Genomic DNA, 15,628 nt, shown 5'->3' on the forward strand with positions numbered 1-15,628 from the left:
AGCACTATTCCAATTTTAATTTTTACATTTGGCCTTCCCACAGTTTTAATTGTATGTTGTCTTATTGATAATGTTATATGTTTATCGTTGATGTTTTCCTTTAATTGCTTGTATTGTTGTATTATTGCCTGTATTGTTGTGTTTAGGCTCGACCTCATGTAAGCCGCACCGAGTCCCTTGGGGAGATGGTAGCAGGGTACAAATAAAGCATTATTATTATTATTATTATTATTATTATTATTATTATTATTTCTTGAAACTAAGTCTCATCTTCAGTCACTAGTCTGTAACTAACACATAGGTTTGCAATTGATACAGGCTTTGTAGCTGGGGCTTAAGTCTGAGGAACAGAGTTGTATGTCTTGACACCCATATGTTCCCATCATAATGACATGATGGGAACATATGGGAGTCAAGACCTTGTTGAGATTGGTGTTCCCATTATCATCATGATTAGGTCTGCTGATTTGGCCTGCTGGGAATCAAAATGTAACACCTGGAGATGCACACATTCCCCGATTTTGTTTGAAAGCATTTCTCATATTGAAAACAGGGCTGGCATGGAGCTAATTTGGAAGCTTTCTCTTATTATCATAACAAAGTCCCCATCTTTCCTGCTTTATTCCTCTTCTTCTGGGCTTGCCTGAAACTGCTAAATGATGGCTGGATGGCTGAACTGGTACCTATCAAGCCAACAATGGGAAAGAAAGGATCCTGGAAGCTACTTGTAAGCTCTCCCTCCAACCACCTTCAATTTCAACATGGGAAACAATAAAGTATGAAGACAGTGCTCCCCAAATTATGTCCACAGTAACTGTGAGTCAGTTGTAGGCTGGTTGTGTTACACTGATTTCTGGTGGATGGACGTCATGAATGCATGGTCTTGTCAGGTGGGAAGAGTTTGCAGGTGGGTGAACACAATATTTCCTGCAGAAGTAGGAAGTCACTGGGAAATCATGTGCCGACAGTCTGACTAGATATTTACCACACTTCTTGTTTTGGTGGTGAAACATGTATCTTTATTAATACATCAGGCAAAACAGCTAATGCTGTACACATGAAATCATTTGGAAATCTGAACCTGTTGAATTTCTGCCTAGTTATTTAATTAGAAATAGTACACACATTTACTCATCGTTTCCAAGCATGCTTCTTGCTTGTGTAATGAAAATCTGTAACAGACACATGCAAGGAGCTCTTCTTTTTGTCTCTTGCCTAGCTTGTGCATTGAACCTTGTGCTCTACTGAAAATGAGATTGATAATGCCTTCCCACTACTAAAACCACTTTTAATCCAATGAGAGAGAAAACACTAATCCAGAAAAAAAAACCCTGTAGTAGTATGCATGTCTCCATTCTTGAGGTTTTGGGAATTTGTCACCAATAATAAAAATAAAGCTTATCCATTTTACAGTGTGTGACATGTGTGCTTGTCTGTCGGCATCATGGTTTCAAGAACAAAAGACATGCAAAATATAGCATGCATACTAATATTGGAACCCTAGGACTGCACATCTATGGTTTAGTAGGTTTTTTCAACATTAATTTTAATATGTTAATGTTTGAAACCAACAGTGCAATCTTCAGTCACTAGGGGGCTGGCGACTTCTGTAACTAGTACATAGGTTTGCAATTGATGCAGGCTTTTAGCTGAGGTGTAAGCAGAGGTGGCCCTAGGTAATTTTCAATGGTAAGCAAACAGTATTTTGCCCCCCCCCCCCCCCCAACCAATCACTGATACATATTTTCTGTTCGTCGTGGGAGTGCCATATTTGGTTCAATTCCATCATTGGTGGAGTTCAGAATGCTCTTTGATTGTAGGTGAACTATACATCCCAGTAACTACAACTCGCATATGTCAAGGTCTATTTCCCCCCAAGAACACCTCAAGAGCACTCCTGGGCAAAATCAACTATACTGCAAATGCTTACTTTGCGTAATGGGTTGAGCCGCCCCTGGGTGTAAGTCTGAGGAACAGAGTTGTAAGGTTGCATCTTCACATAATGATGCTCTCTGAATTGAAATTGAATGGGCAGATACCCTTTTCATGAGGCTATAGGGTTACACCATGGCAACAGGCATGTTTAGGGTCCCAGCGGCCATGCCATTATTCATGTTGTCTCACTTGGAAGCCATGAATATTCTTGAAAACATGTTACTAGCAAAGGACAAGTCCAACCTGAACAAAGTTGTGAATGCTCCTCGTCTTGTTAATTGAAGTGGTAAGAGGATACGGTACATTTTGTTTTCATAACTGGGTAACAGCACCATAAATCCATGGGGGAATTGTTGGGAATCAAGAGCTGTTAGGCTCAAAAATAACCCTCACTTGGGGGTGATTAGCAGAGTGCCAAATGCAGAGTTCATAAGCAACAGAAACTTACATGCAGTGACCAAGGATTGGCTTCCATTCAACAGGATGGAACAGGATTGCAATACAACAACATAAAGCAATACTGTTCACTTCTCCTTTGGTAATAACATTCTTAAAAGGAAGAAGATAACAGTTTGTCCCACTTTATTTATACATGTTGCTTTTTCTTCCTTTTTTCGAAACGGACATGCTACAGCAAGAATACTGGAACTGTTCAGTACAAAAAGGGAACTCAAGCAATATACAAGTGCCTATGCATTGCTTACGTATTACTGTGGGTATTTGGAAAGCTGTGTTTTCAAGGCCAATAGTTCTTTATTCCGCCATACTGGATCAGAAGACTGGGGGTGCATCTACACTGTAGACTTAATCCAGTTTGATAACACTTTAACTGCCATGGCTCAATGCTATGGAATCGTAGAGGAGTTGTAATTTGGGGAGGCACTAATGTTCTTTGGCAGAGTAGTCTAAAGATCTTGTCAAACTACAACTCCTGGGATTCTATTGTATTGAGTCATAGCAATGTAAGTGGTACCAAACTGCATTAATTCTACAATGTAGGTGTACTCTGGGAGAGGTAGAAAAAGCCACCTTTGACTCAACAGGTAACTCAATTGTCTGGCATTCCACCCATTGATCAAGCTACATGTGTATCAAATCTTATAAAACAAACTAAAAGAAATGGATAAAAGTTAGCCTAGATTAGATATATTATATCTAAATGATAATATCTTAAGTATTGTTGAAGGCTTTCATGGCCAGAATCACTGGGTTGTTGTAAGTTTTTCAGGCAGTATGGCCATGTTCTAGAAGCATTCTCTCCTGGTGTTTCACTTGCATCTATGGCAGGCATCTTCAGAGGCTGTGAGGGCTGTTGGAAACTAGGAAAATTGGGTTCATATCTCTGTGGAACATCCAGGGTGGAAGAAAGAACTCTTGTATGTTGGAGGCAAGTGTGAATGTTGCCATTGGCCGCTTTGATTAGCATTTGATGGCCTGACAGTTTTTTGGTGTGGCTTGTTACTGCCTGGGGACTCCTTTGCTGAGAGGTGATTAGTTGTCCCTGATTGTTTCTTGTCTGGAGTTCCCCTGTCTTTGAGTGTTGATCTTTATTTGCTGTTATATCCTAAGTGCTTTCAGACATTAATATGTTTGCTAGGATTGCAAACAACATTTCAAAGGCTACATAATTCCCATGTCTGATGTAAGGGAATACTGGACATCTTGGAACACATACAGGCTGAATATCCCTTATCCAAAAATGCCTGGGAAAAGAACTGTTTTGGATTTCAGCCCCCCCCCCTCTCGAATTTTGGAGTATTTTTATTTGTATATACATACACAATGAGATGTCTTGAAGATAGGACCCCAATCTAAGCATTAAATTAATTTATGTTTCATATGCATTTTGTACACATAGCCTGAGGATAATATTATAAACAATATTTTAATAATTATGTATATGAAACAATGTTTGTGTAGTTCTAGGTTTTTTCGGGCTATATGGCCATGTTCTAGAGGCATTCTCTCCTGACGTTTCACCTGCATCTATGGCAAGCATGCTCAGAGATAGTGAGGACCTCACTATCTCTGAGGATGCTTGCCATAGACGCAGGTGAAACATCAGGAGAGAGTGCCTCTAGAACATAGCCATATAGCTCGAAAAATCTACAGCAACCCAGTGATTCCAGCCATGAAAGCCTTCGACAAATTTTGTGTATCTTGAATCAGAAAGCAAAGGTGGTACTATCTTAACCACTCAAGTGGACAATTGGATTTTGAAATATTTTAGATTTTGTATTTTCAGATAAGGGATAGTTTATTATTCTAGTGAGACCAGATGTGTGCTCTCCTGTCCACCAGGTGCCACTCTCTTTCCATATGCTGCAGCATGAAATCCCAGTTCTTAAAATAAATAAATTCCTAGAGCACAAACTCCATTTAGTGGAGTTTGGAGGGAAAGAGACTAGAGAGACCAACTCACACAGCAGGAATGTAGGTCAGGAGAGAGTATGGGAATTTAGGAGGGAATCTCATACAATCCCATGTAGGGAATACATAGAATAGCATGCTAAAAGTCTTTAAAAATAAAATGTCAGATTGCTTTGCTTTCTAAAAATAGGCATAAACATTAAAAAAAACCCTGCAAACTAAGTTTCATGCATAGCAACAAATGGCTAGAAAGAAACTGCCGTCAACAGAGTCCACCTCTCCAAATGCCTCTCAGAATGGGTGGATCAGCCTTAGTGTAAGATATACTGTATTTTCTTCATTTTTGGCAATGACAGATTTCCCATACAAAAGGCCCTAAAACATAGAAACAAATGTTACAGAGCATAACATTGTTTACATGAAATAACTAATCAGTAGGGGACTTTGCACATTGTCTCTGGCTGGTGTTCCTGCCCCTCTAACAGATGAAAGATAATCGGTGATGCCCATTTTCAGCCGCTTGGCCTCAGCCAAGGTCAATGTTCTCATACTCCATGTGGTCTGAATCCTCCAGTTCAATCCCGGGCACCAGGTTATAATAATCTGACTGGTTCATATAGAGTTTCTCACGGTCTGCTGAGTCCTTCAGGACGTCCGTCACACTCACAGTCTCAGCCTCGGACTCACCACCTGTGACACCTTCCTCGCCCACAGCCAGTTTGTTGGACCCTGATTTGTCTTGATCAAGGCCTCCTTGCACCATGGAATCCTCAGAGGACCCCAGTTTGATCTCTACCTCCTCATAGAGGTCTCTGTTGCTCCCCAGTAGTGCTGCTGAAGGCTTCAGCAAGACTTGGTTTCTCAACAAGATGTTCTTCTCACTTTCTGCAGCAGGTACAATAGGCAGATCACAAGGCATGTAGCTATGATGGTCCCCTGACCCTTTGCTACCATTCTTCTCTCCTATTGCTAGGTGGCTTTCTTTCCTGCTACGGATAACATAGCTGGTCTTTTTCTTCTGTCTGCAAAAGCAGCAGATGACCAAAACTAGGATGGCCACCAAAGGCAGGCTGATGAGGAGAGCTGTAAGGGTATGGTTCCGGCACAGTTCCTGCCTAGGAATGTTCTTGATGTTCAGGCCATGGAAACGTTGTGGTGTGCTACAAATTATCTCAGGGTCCAGTGGCGCAAGCTGAACATTGTCCACATTTACAAATAAGGTGCAAGTGCAGTCCCAGCTGTTGTTGGAGAGGCCTAGTTCAAGGAGGGATGATTTAAAAATCCCAGAGGGGAGGGAAGTTAAATTATTGAACTCAAGGTGAATGACCTGGATTTGGTCAGATGCTTCTAGGAATGATTCGGGTAATTTCTGGAGCTGGTTGCTCTCTAATTGAAGGACATGCAAACTGGGTGCATTTTTCAGGAAACTGTCTGGGAGTGTACTTAGCTGGTTATGATCCAAGTGTAGAATCTCTAAGGATGACGAACCATTATCTGCTCTGATAATATCAGATATGCCACAATTTGAGAGGTAGAGCTCTCTCAATCCCACAATTCCAGAGAAAATGCTCCAGTCCAACATGTCAATGGTAGTCCTGCTAAGATTCACACAACACATCTCAGGAACCAATCCGGTCTGGAACAGATGGAAATCAATAGCAGTGCTGCAATTGCAAGTCTCCTCCAGAGATCCCAAGGCAGGTTCGGTGGCTAACAGGGCCATGACAAAGAAGATGACTGCCCGCCTCTTGTGACCTAAAGCAAAGAAAGTGCAAGCACCAGTCATTTCTCACAAGTTTATGTATTTGTAAGAATAAGATTATTTATTTATTTATTTATTTATTTATTTATCCTATTGATACCCCACATTTCTCAATCCCGAAGGGGACTCATGGTGGCTTACATATAGGCAATTACTCAATGCCTTAGAGCAACATACAATTCCAATAAACATTAAAATTAAAATTAAAATGAATACATATCAAACATTTGAAAACATTACATTCAATATTAAAACCATACCATCCATAATCGTAGTCCAGGGCCATTCCAATACTCATTGCACATATTGCATCTGTTATTGCACTGCACTATTCTCTGCAGGCTTGATCCCAAAGCCATGTTTTCACTTTCCTTCTGAAGGCCAGAAGGGAGGGGACTGATCTAATGTCACTGGGGAGGGAGTTACACAGCCGAGGGACCATGACTGAGAAGGCTCTGTCTCTTATCCCCACTAACTGTGCTTGATTCGAATGATGGACCTGGATCAAACTTGGCTCATAGACTTCCGATGACCAACAAAACATACTGGAGAAGTTTCAGGGACATTGGGGGGGGGGGGGGTTGGGGGGGATTGACTATGATTTTGGGAGTTGTAGTTCGCCTGCATCCATAGAAACAGTGACCCCCACTGACAATGGACCAAGACCAAACTTGGAAAAGAGAAGCCCCATGACCAACTGAACATACTGCATGGGTCTGTGGGAATTGACCTTGGTTTTGGGAGGTGTAGTTCACCTGCATCCAGAAAGCACTAAACCCAGCTGACGTGAGATCTGGACCAAACTTGGCACACAGACCCAACATTGTTAACTGTGCATGCAGGTGGGGTTTGGGGGTGATTGCCCTGGGAATTTGGGAGCTGTGGTTCACCCTTATTCAGAAAGCACTAAACTCAGCTAACGATGGATCTGGAGCAAACTTGGCCCACAGAACCAACATGGCCAATTGCAAATACTGGCAGGCTTTGGAGGTGATTGCCCTTGGAATCTGGAGTTGTAGTTCTTCATTATTCAGAGAGCACTAAACCCAGTCAACATTGGATCTGGACCAAACTTAAGTGATATTACCTAACAACGCAAAACAGACAATGCCTTCTTCTAATAAGCTGGACACGACCAGGTCCCCAAGTTATTGTGTGTGTGTGTGTGTGTGTGTACCTTAATACCAAGAACTAAAAAAATCAATTATTTGTTTAAAGTGATGTGAAATTAAAACTACTTTGAGTTAACCCTTCTAGAAATGACTACATGTAAGACAAACAAAGCATGGGAATGCTCAAAAAAGGGGAATGCTAAAGATCTAGATACGAATGAACTGTTGATAAGCTGAAAAAGCTTCACTTCAAATCAGTGTGGGGTAATTTGCTTTGTACTGGCATCCCTTTAGAAACATGATCCATTTTTGAGGGAGAGGCAAACACTATTGCAACTCGAGAGTGATTTTGCTTTGGCCATTGTTTGGGAATCGGAAGCTCTGGTGGGTTGGATTTGGTTCAGAAGACATTGATTTAATCTAGGCAGCAGCAGTGGAACAATTAAAAACACTGTGCTGGAATGTGGTTCCTCCCTGCACCTTTCCTGACCAATGACATCAGCTTTTCCTCCTGTTGCTGTTAGCAGTCCAGGGATAATGTTCAAATCATAAAGTAGCAGCTTAGAGTCAGTAACCGTTTTCCAACGAACTCACAGAGCAGAATTTGCATCCATTTTTATCAATTAGCCATATGTCTGTTGAGCTGAATGCATCCCATCCAACTTTTCACAGATGAAAGTCCAAGTTGTGTTTGGTTGAGCAATAATGTGTGATAAAGTTATTAAAGGAGACGAAAAGACAAGTTAAGAGAGGCTACAGCAGTTTGTTTTTGACTCAACCTAAAGGGAAAAGTATGATGCTGCTCTTTTTGAGTCTGTTTTGTATTTTAAATTCAGTTTGCAGCACTGAAGACAAAAGAAGGAATGAGAGGAGAAGAGAGAAACAAGAATTTTAAAAGCAGTTGAAAAAGTGAAACATTAGAAAATTAATCAGGACTGTCTTTGCCAAATTAAAATGTTGAAAGATATGTAAATAGGCATGGGATTTTTGTCAGAAGGGTCACAACTTGTTACTGTAGTATCTAGTTTCACAGGATTGCATGGCATTATGTAATACCGTTCCCAGTGAAGTTTAGAGCAATAGGGCCCCCAAAATAAGGCAGCACTGGGAGAGGGTTGTAATTGTATGCTCAAATTTCCTGCCTGTTCAAGCCTTGTTTAACAATGGAGGACTTCTTTCATAAATGTGCTTTTGTTGTTTGATTTCCTTTCAGGCATCTGAACCAGGCGGCTGTTAGACACAGGAAGGTAGATTACATCAGTATTCACAAAGGGGATTGTGACCCTTTCAGTGGTCATGCAGTCAGAGCTAACACAACTGTTAGACTGGGGCACAAAATGTTGACCTAAGACCATGCAGGAGCTCCCAACAATGTTTTGGCATCCCTTCTCTTCTACCCCAGTCTTTTTTCTGCCCAAAAAGAGAGCTTCTGGTGTTCCTGGAAGCCTCCAGAAATGGTAAGACACTCTTTGAGACCCAATTTTCAGAAAAGGTAAAGGTAAAGGTTTTCCCCTGACATTAAATCCAGTCATGTCCGACTCTGGGGGTTGGTGCTCATCTCCATTTCTAAGCCGAAGAGTTGACGTTGTCCATCAACACCTCCAAGTTCATGTGGCTGACATGACTGGATGGAGCACTGTTACCTTCCCACCGGAGCAGTACCTATTGATCTATTCACATTTGCATGTTTTCAAACTGCTAGGTTGGCAGAAGCTGGAGCTAACAGCAGGAGCTCACACTGCTCCCCGGATTTGAACTTGCGATCTTTCGGTAAGCAAGTTCAGTAGCTCAGTGATTTAACCCATCAGAAAAGTCAGGATATAAATAAATATGACAATCACCATCTGCAGAGTTTCCCTTGCACTGTTTTGAGTACAGGAGGCCCTCCTCTTTGTTTTTGGATTTGCCTTTTGCAGGTTTGATTATTCATAGATTTTATTAATATGGTCTATTTAGTAATCTCTAGACTCTCCAAAGTGACTCTAGGGTCAATTTCCACTATAATGTTTCACAGGAGGACCTAGACATTTCTAGAAAGAATACTTTACCAGGCATTTGTAAGTCTTCCATTCTGATTCTATGGTGAACTTCTGGCAGATTTTGACTGTAGAGTTGTGATGGAGGACCTGGAGATGTCTAGCGCACAGTTGTCTCGTGTAAAAGAGATAGTGGTTTTTAAATTCACTTTTTTCCATTTTAGTGAGGGGTCCTGAGCCCTTAACTGCAATGAATGTGGAGGGATGACTATATTTTTCCCGCAAACCAGGAGCAGATTCTAGATACTTTCCTTTTAAAAATGCCTACTCGTTGGTGCCTTTAAGAGTGTCCTAGGAGAAAATGGTTCAGCATTGTCCTTTCCTCCATTAAAGGGAGTGAAGTGTCTACTTCAAGCAGCAGATGCTGTGGGGAAGCGAGTGACTCATAAAAACACTGAAAAACACAGCGGAAGAGACTTAAAAAGCCAAAAAATAAAAACTACATTACAACGCATGCGCAAAACTACATATATACACATATACACAAATATATATACACATATACACACATATATACAAACACAAAACACATATACACAGATTGGGCTACAGCAACACGGGGCAGGGGTCAGCTAGTAATAAATAAATATGCATATTTCCTCCTTAGCACCAAATTTAGGTCAAGTCACTGAAAGTCTTTACAGGTTTTCTATGCAAAAATGGACAGGACGACTATCCTTTCATTAAGCAGCCAAATATGGGTCTTCTGCCTCTTAAACCACCCCCTATGCCTAGTTGTTTTCACCTAGGCCTCTCACCAACAGTATACAATTGCAGCACTTTTATACCACTTTGACCTTCATGCATTTGTTTTAGTTTTGAGTTATTTGGAATTCACTGTCAAGAGAGCGTCAGCAAAATACCAAATTCTAGACTTCTGTAGAATGCAGTCATGACAGTTACAGTGGTAATAAAGTGCCATTAATTGTGTAATGATAAAAAAAGACCCGAATGAGTGTGCACACTCTCTTTTTGCACTTTGGGCATAACATATAAACACAAAACAGGAGCAACCATTCTCTGTTATGAGCACCAAAGGAAAGTAAAATGTAATGTGTCTTCCTACCAGGGGAGATGATGAGTTCTCTGTTTCCAAGTTACCCTGAAAACACAGGCTTCAGGTATGTGACTGACTCATCAGCCCAATAGATGGTAAAAAAACAACATTGAGATAAACACCTCTGTGTCTTTGTTGTGAGCTTCCCTGAGTCACCTTCAGGGTGAGAAAGGCGGGATATAAGTGCAGTAAATAAATAAATAAATTCTACTCAGAGGCGGCCCTAGGTAATTTTCAACTGTAAGCAAAGAGTATTTTGGCGCCCCCCCCCCCCCAACCAATTACTGATATATATTTTCTGTTCGTCGTGGGAGTTCTGTGTGCCATATTTGGTTCAATTCCATCATTGGTGGAGTTCAGAATGCTCTTTGATTGTAGGTGAACTATACATCCCAGTAACTACAACTCGCATATGACAAGGTCTATTTTCCCCCAAGAGCACCTCAAGAGCACCCCTGGGCAAAATCAACTATACTGTGAATGCTTACTTTGTGTAATGGGTTGAGCTGCCCCTGATTCTACTTGAAGATATCAGTGTGTGAGAGAAGGAAATAACTGCTTATTAGGGGGGAAATGATCCAGACATGTATGTGCTGTTAAGTTGCACCATCTTGCATCTTCAGATATGAGGAACTTCATGCCAGAAAGCTTCCTATTTTAAGATCAAAATATTTCAGTTGCAGGAACTACTTCTGGGAAGATGGGTGTAGAATGCAAAGAAGGAAAGACAACACACAGTTTATTATATTCAGTGCCCTGGATTGGCACAGTCCCTGCCCCTTCTGTATTTATTCAATATTCTGTTACGCATCTGATGGGCTGCAGTTGGCGATATTCCAGGACAGGGAGATGACAACAACATTTTAGAGATGGAGACCAGGACATGTTTGGCCAAGCAACATCAAAGTATGGTCAATACAGAAAAAGTTAATAAGGAGGAAGAACACACAAGACAGGAGAGATGGCAACAGTTTGTATTTTCCTAACTCTACTATTAGGAAGGGCTCACTCTCCTCCCAATGAAGTGAGTGTAAAATACTTTAGAATTCTAAACTCAGCAGCGACATATATTAGGAGAGGAAAAATGGGGAAATGGGGGGAGGAAAGAGAAACAAGAGCATTTTAAGAAACTTATCATAGTTGGAAGGGACCACAAGTGCCATCCAGTCCTAACTGCACCATGCAGGGACACAATCAAAGCACTCCCAGTAGAAGGCCATCCAGCCTCTGATTTAAAACCTCCATAGAAGGAGACCCCACCACACCCCAAGGCAGAATATTCCACTGCCAAACAGCGCTGTCAGAAAGTTTTTCCTAATGTTTTGTGGAATCTTTTGTCTTGTAGTTTGAATCCATTGAATGCAAACTAGGTGGAATAAGAGATGATTAATGAGGATTGTCCTTGTTATATCAGGATACTTAGAGCAGGGGTCCTCAAACTTTTAAAACAGAGGGCCAGGTCACAGTCCTTCAAACTGTTGGAGGGCCAGATTATAATTTGGGGAAAAAACATGAATGAATTCCTATGCACACTGCACATATTTTATTTGTAGTGCAAAAAAACAAAACAAAAAAACAACACTTAAAACTGATACAATAATTAAAATGAAGAACAATTTAAACATTATAAACTTATTAGTATTTCAATGGGAAGTGTGGCCCTGCTTTTGGCTGATGAGATAGGATTGTTGTAGTTATTGTGTGCTTTCAAGTAGTTACAGACTTAGGTTGACCCTGAGCGAGGGTTGGGTAAATGACCTTGGAGGGCCGTATCCGGCCCTTGGGCCTTAGTTTGAGGACCCCTGAGTTAGAGGGTTTAAATGTGACATCAAATAAAGAACCTTGAAGTCCTTGTCTCAATGTTCTTTGTACAATAGCTTTGGCATGTTCTTTCTACAATTCCCATAGAAAAAGCCAGGAAGTTATTATGTCGTTAATTCGTAATGATTTAGCTTACTTGACCCTGTTCCCCTGAATCATAAGACACCCAGGAGGCTCTGCCTACAATCATTCCCACAATTCATTAAGTCAGAGGAGACATCAGGACCAGGTCTTCTTCATGCAACACCTGTGGTCCTTCCAATGTTGGGTTGCTTTGAATGTGATTTTCCTGTTTCTTTTCCAACTCTATGATTCTGTGATCCCATCATTCCCAGCATGCTTAATCAGTGATGAAGCATACTAAGAATTGTAGCTCCACAAAGACACACATATTCTCCACCCCTGATGCCAAAGGATTTTGTGCTGTTTGCTAGTGTGGTGTAAAGTACATACACAAAAAAGCTGGGGAAGAAAGTAGACTGGCACTTCCTACCTCTCTTTTTGATACCAGGAAGTAGGAGCAGGTATCCTGTAATCAGAGCTTGGGAAAAGCTGGCTTTATTGGACTACTGGAGAATTCTGGAAATTTTGGTACAACATTAATATTTTCCAAACTCTGCCTATAACTGCTGTAGGACTGGTTCCAGGGACAATTGGTTATTCTTCCTCATTAGGAAGGTCATTGACTGTTATATGACAAAGGGCTTGAACATACAGGGAGAGGCATATTATCCAAAGCGTAGCCTCTGTATGTTGAAGGTCTCCTAGTAACTATTTCTGTGATACAGACACAGGATGTATCCTGTTGCTAGGAGAATATCTGATGCATTTATTTCAGCCAAGATAATGTTTAGTTCAAATACAACCTCAGTGAACTTTTGAGTTTACTATACACTCATATCCTTTTCATGTGGAAATCTGGGATTTGTAAGGGGGGGGGGTGTTCTTGTGCGCCTTCAAGAGTTTTCTGCCCTATGGGGACTATTATTACTATCATTGAAAGTACACGTAAGGTAAAGGTTTCCCCTTGGCATTAAGACTAGTCATGTCCAACTCTGAGGGGGTGATACTCATCTCCATTTCTAAGCCAAAGAGCCAGCGTTGTCTGTAGACACCTCCTTGATCATGTGGCCAGCATGACTGCATGGAGTGCAGTTACCTTCTTGCCGAAGCGGTTCCTGTTGATCTACTCACATTTGCATGTTTTTGAACTGATAGGTTGGCAGAAGCTGGGACTAACAGGGGAAGCTCAGATTCGAACCGCTGACCTTTTGGTCAGTAAGTTCAGCAGCTCAGTGGTTTGACTTGCTGCACGACTGGGGGCTCTAAATAAATAAATTCATATTTATTTATATGAATTTATATTCTGCTTCCCCCTCAAAACTTGGACTCAAAACATCATCTGGGCAATGTCCTTGCAGATGGCCAATTCTCTCACACCAGAAACAACTTGCTATTTCTCAAGTCACTCCTGACATGAAAAGAAATCATGATAATTAGAGACACTTTTAATTTCCAAAATCCATTTGCTTCCACTGACAAAAAAGTCAGCCCAACCCCAGATATCTGTTGTTAATCACTTTTGTTTCACCTGTAGTAAATTCGAAGTGGCTCAGTGTTTCTTTTTAACTTCTCTATGCAATCTTCCCTCTCTCTTTTCTGAGATGGTGGGTGTAGAAAAGTGGGCTTGGGCAGGTTTTTTGTTACCATGCTCTTTGGCAGCAAGCTGGGGGCGGAGACAGGTAATGAATCCCCCTCCCCTCCACCCTTTTTCTTTTGTCTCTTCCCGGAGAACAACAAGGCCCCTGTTCCTTTAAAACCCGCCTCCAGAAAACTCTGCCTTGCTCTTCTCACTCAAAAACATACACTTGACCCAAGCTGGTCTCCCAGGATACCAGCAATACTACATACACAGCGGGCACCGCATTTGATTCCTTCATGGCAAACTTCCTCCTGCCATGAAATTATTGGGGGGGGGGGTCTCAGAAAGAGTGGGGGGACAATGTCTACTTTCTCCCAGTTTGCATCCATCCAAAACCCTCTGGGAAACTGGGTTGCTGTGAGTTTTCCGGACTATATGGCCATGTTCCAGAAGCATTCTCTCCTGACGTTTCGCCTACATCTATGGCAGGCAACTTCAGAGGTTGTGAGGTCTGTTGGAAACTAGGAAAGGGGGGGGGGGGGCTCTGGGAAACCTTTCCTCCAACTCAACAAGCAGGAAACAACGCAGCTCCAATATGAGTGCTATACAGGGAGGAGGACTCCAAATCAACAAGCACAAAACAGTGCTATATACAGGGAGGAGACCCTGGGGGGTACATCTACACTGTAGAATTAACATAGTTTGAGACCAATCTAATTTCCAGCAACCATGGTTATAAAATCATTGGAGTTGGGAGTGTTACAAGGTTGCTCTGCCAAAAGACTCTCTCAGGATTCTCCCAGGCTAGTTAAAGCACCAAAGTGCGTTAACTCTAAAGTGTAGATCAGGCCTGGGCAAACTTTAGCCCTCCAGGTGTTTTGGACTTCAACTCCCACAATTCCTAACAGAATTGTGGGAGTTGAAGTCCAAAACACCCGGAGGGCCAAAGTTTGCCCAGGCCTGGTTAGATGCACCTGGCAGGTAGATCACACAGGTAAAGTGAGGAGAGAGAAGGATCCACTCACCTGTGGCCCCGTCCTGAGCCATTCTCTGCAGCAGGGAGCCTCTCTCAGGGATCCTCCATGCCGTGGGCGCTCCTCGGGGCGCAGCCCTTCATTGCTGGCTCTGCCTACTCTTCCTTCCTCTTCCTCCTCTCCTTCTTCTTCCACCCAGGGGCGGGTCCCTCCTGCTTCCCCGGGAATTGGAGGGAGAGCCGCCTCGCCCGAGCGATAAGCACTGCCACTGGCGACGGGAAAGCCGGGCTCCTCCCTGCTTTCTCTCTCTCCCCACTTGCCAAGTTCTGACCATCGGCTGGGGCGGGTCTCTCAATGCCATGGGGTTTTCCTGGGCCAGGAGGACTCAGAGGCGGGGTTGCCACTTCCTTGCTCTGAAACGTCGCCTACAACACTTGCTCTTCCTTGAAGGATCTTCTGGGCTTGGGGAAGGCTGGTCTTCTTGGACTGCCATTCTCAGCATCCCCAAGAAGTATTATTACCATTTGTGTCCAGAATCACTGCTCTGAAACGTAGCCTTAAACACTTGCTCTTCCTTGAAGGATCTTCTGGGCTTGGGGAAGGCTGGTCTTCTTGGACTGCCATTCTCAGCATCCCCAAGAAATATTATTACCATTTGTGTCCAGAATCACTGCTCTGAAATGTCGCCTACAACACTTGCTCTTCCTTGAAGGATCTTCTGGGCTTGGGGAAGGCTGGTCTTCTTGGACTGCCATTCTCAGCATCCCCAAGAAGTATTATTACCATTTGTGTCCAGAATCACTGCTCTGAAACGTAGCCTACAACACTTGCTCTTCCTTGAAGGATCTTCTGGGCTTGGGGAAGGCTGGTCTTCTTGGACTGCCATTCTCAGCATCCCCAAGAAGTATTATTACCATTT

The 15,628-nt window shown here is 42.3% G+C and overlaps 1 protein-coding gene across 1 annotated transcript; it reads right to left on the reverse strand.

The window, feature by feature from the left end:
* Positions 1-3,977: 3,977 nt before the first annotated feature.
* LOC132773859 (leucine-rich repeat, immunoglobulin-like domain and transmembrane domain-containing protein 1) lies at positions 3,978-15,037 on the reverse strand. Its single transcript, XM_060773412.2, has 2 exons — positions 14,761-15,037; positions 3,978-6,060 (listed from the first exon to the last, which is right to left on the reverse strand). The coding sequence occupies exons 1-2, from the start codon at positions 14,780-14,782 to the stop codon at positions 4,832-4,834; spliced, it is 1,251 nt and encodes a 416-aa protein (XP_060629395.2). The 5' UTR covers positions 14,783-15,037; the 3' UTR covers positions 3,978-4,831.
* Positions 15,038-15,628: the final 591 nt, after the last annotated feature.

This window comes from Anolis sagrei, chromosome 4 (genome assembly GCF_037176765.1).
Source record: "Anolis sagrei isolate rAnoSag1 chromosome 4, rAnoSag1.mat, whole genome shotgun sequence".
NCBI lineage: Eukaryota > Metazoa > Chordata > Lepidosauria > Squamata > Dactyloidae > Anolis > Anolis sagrei.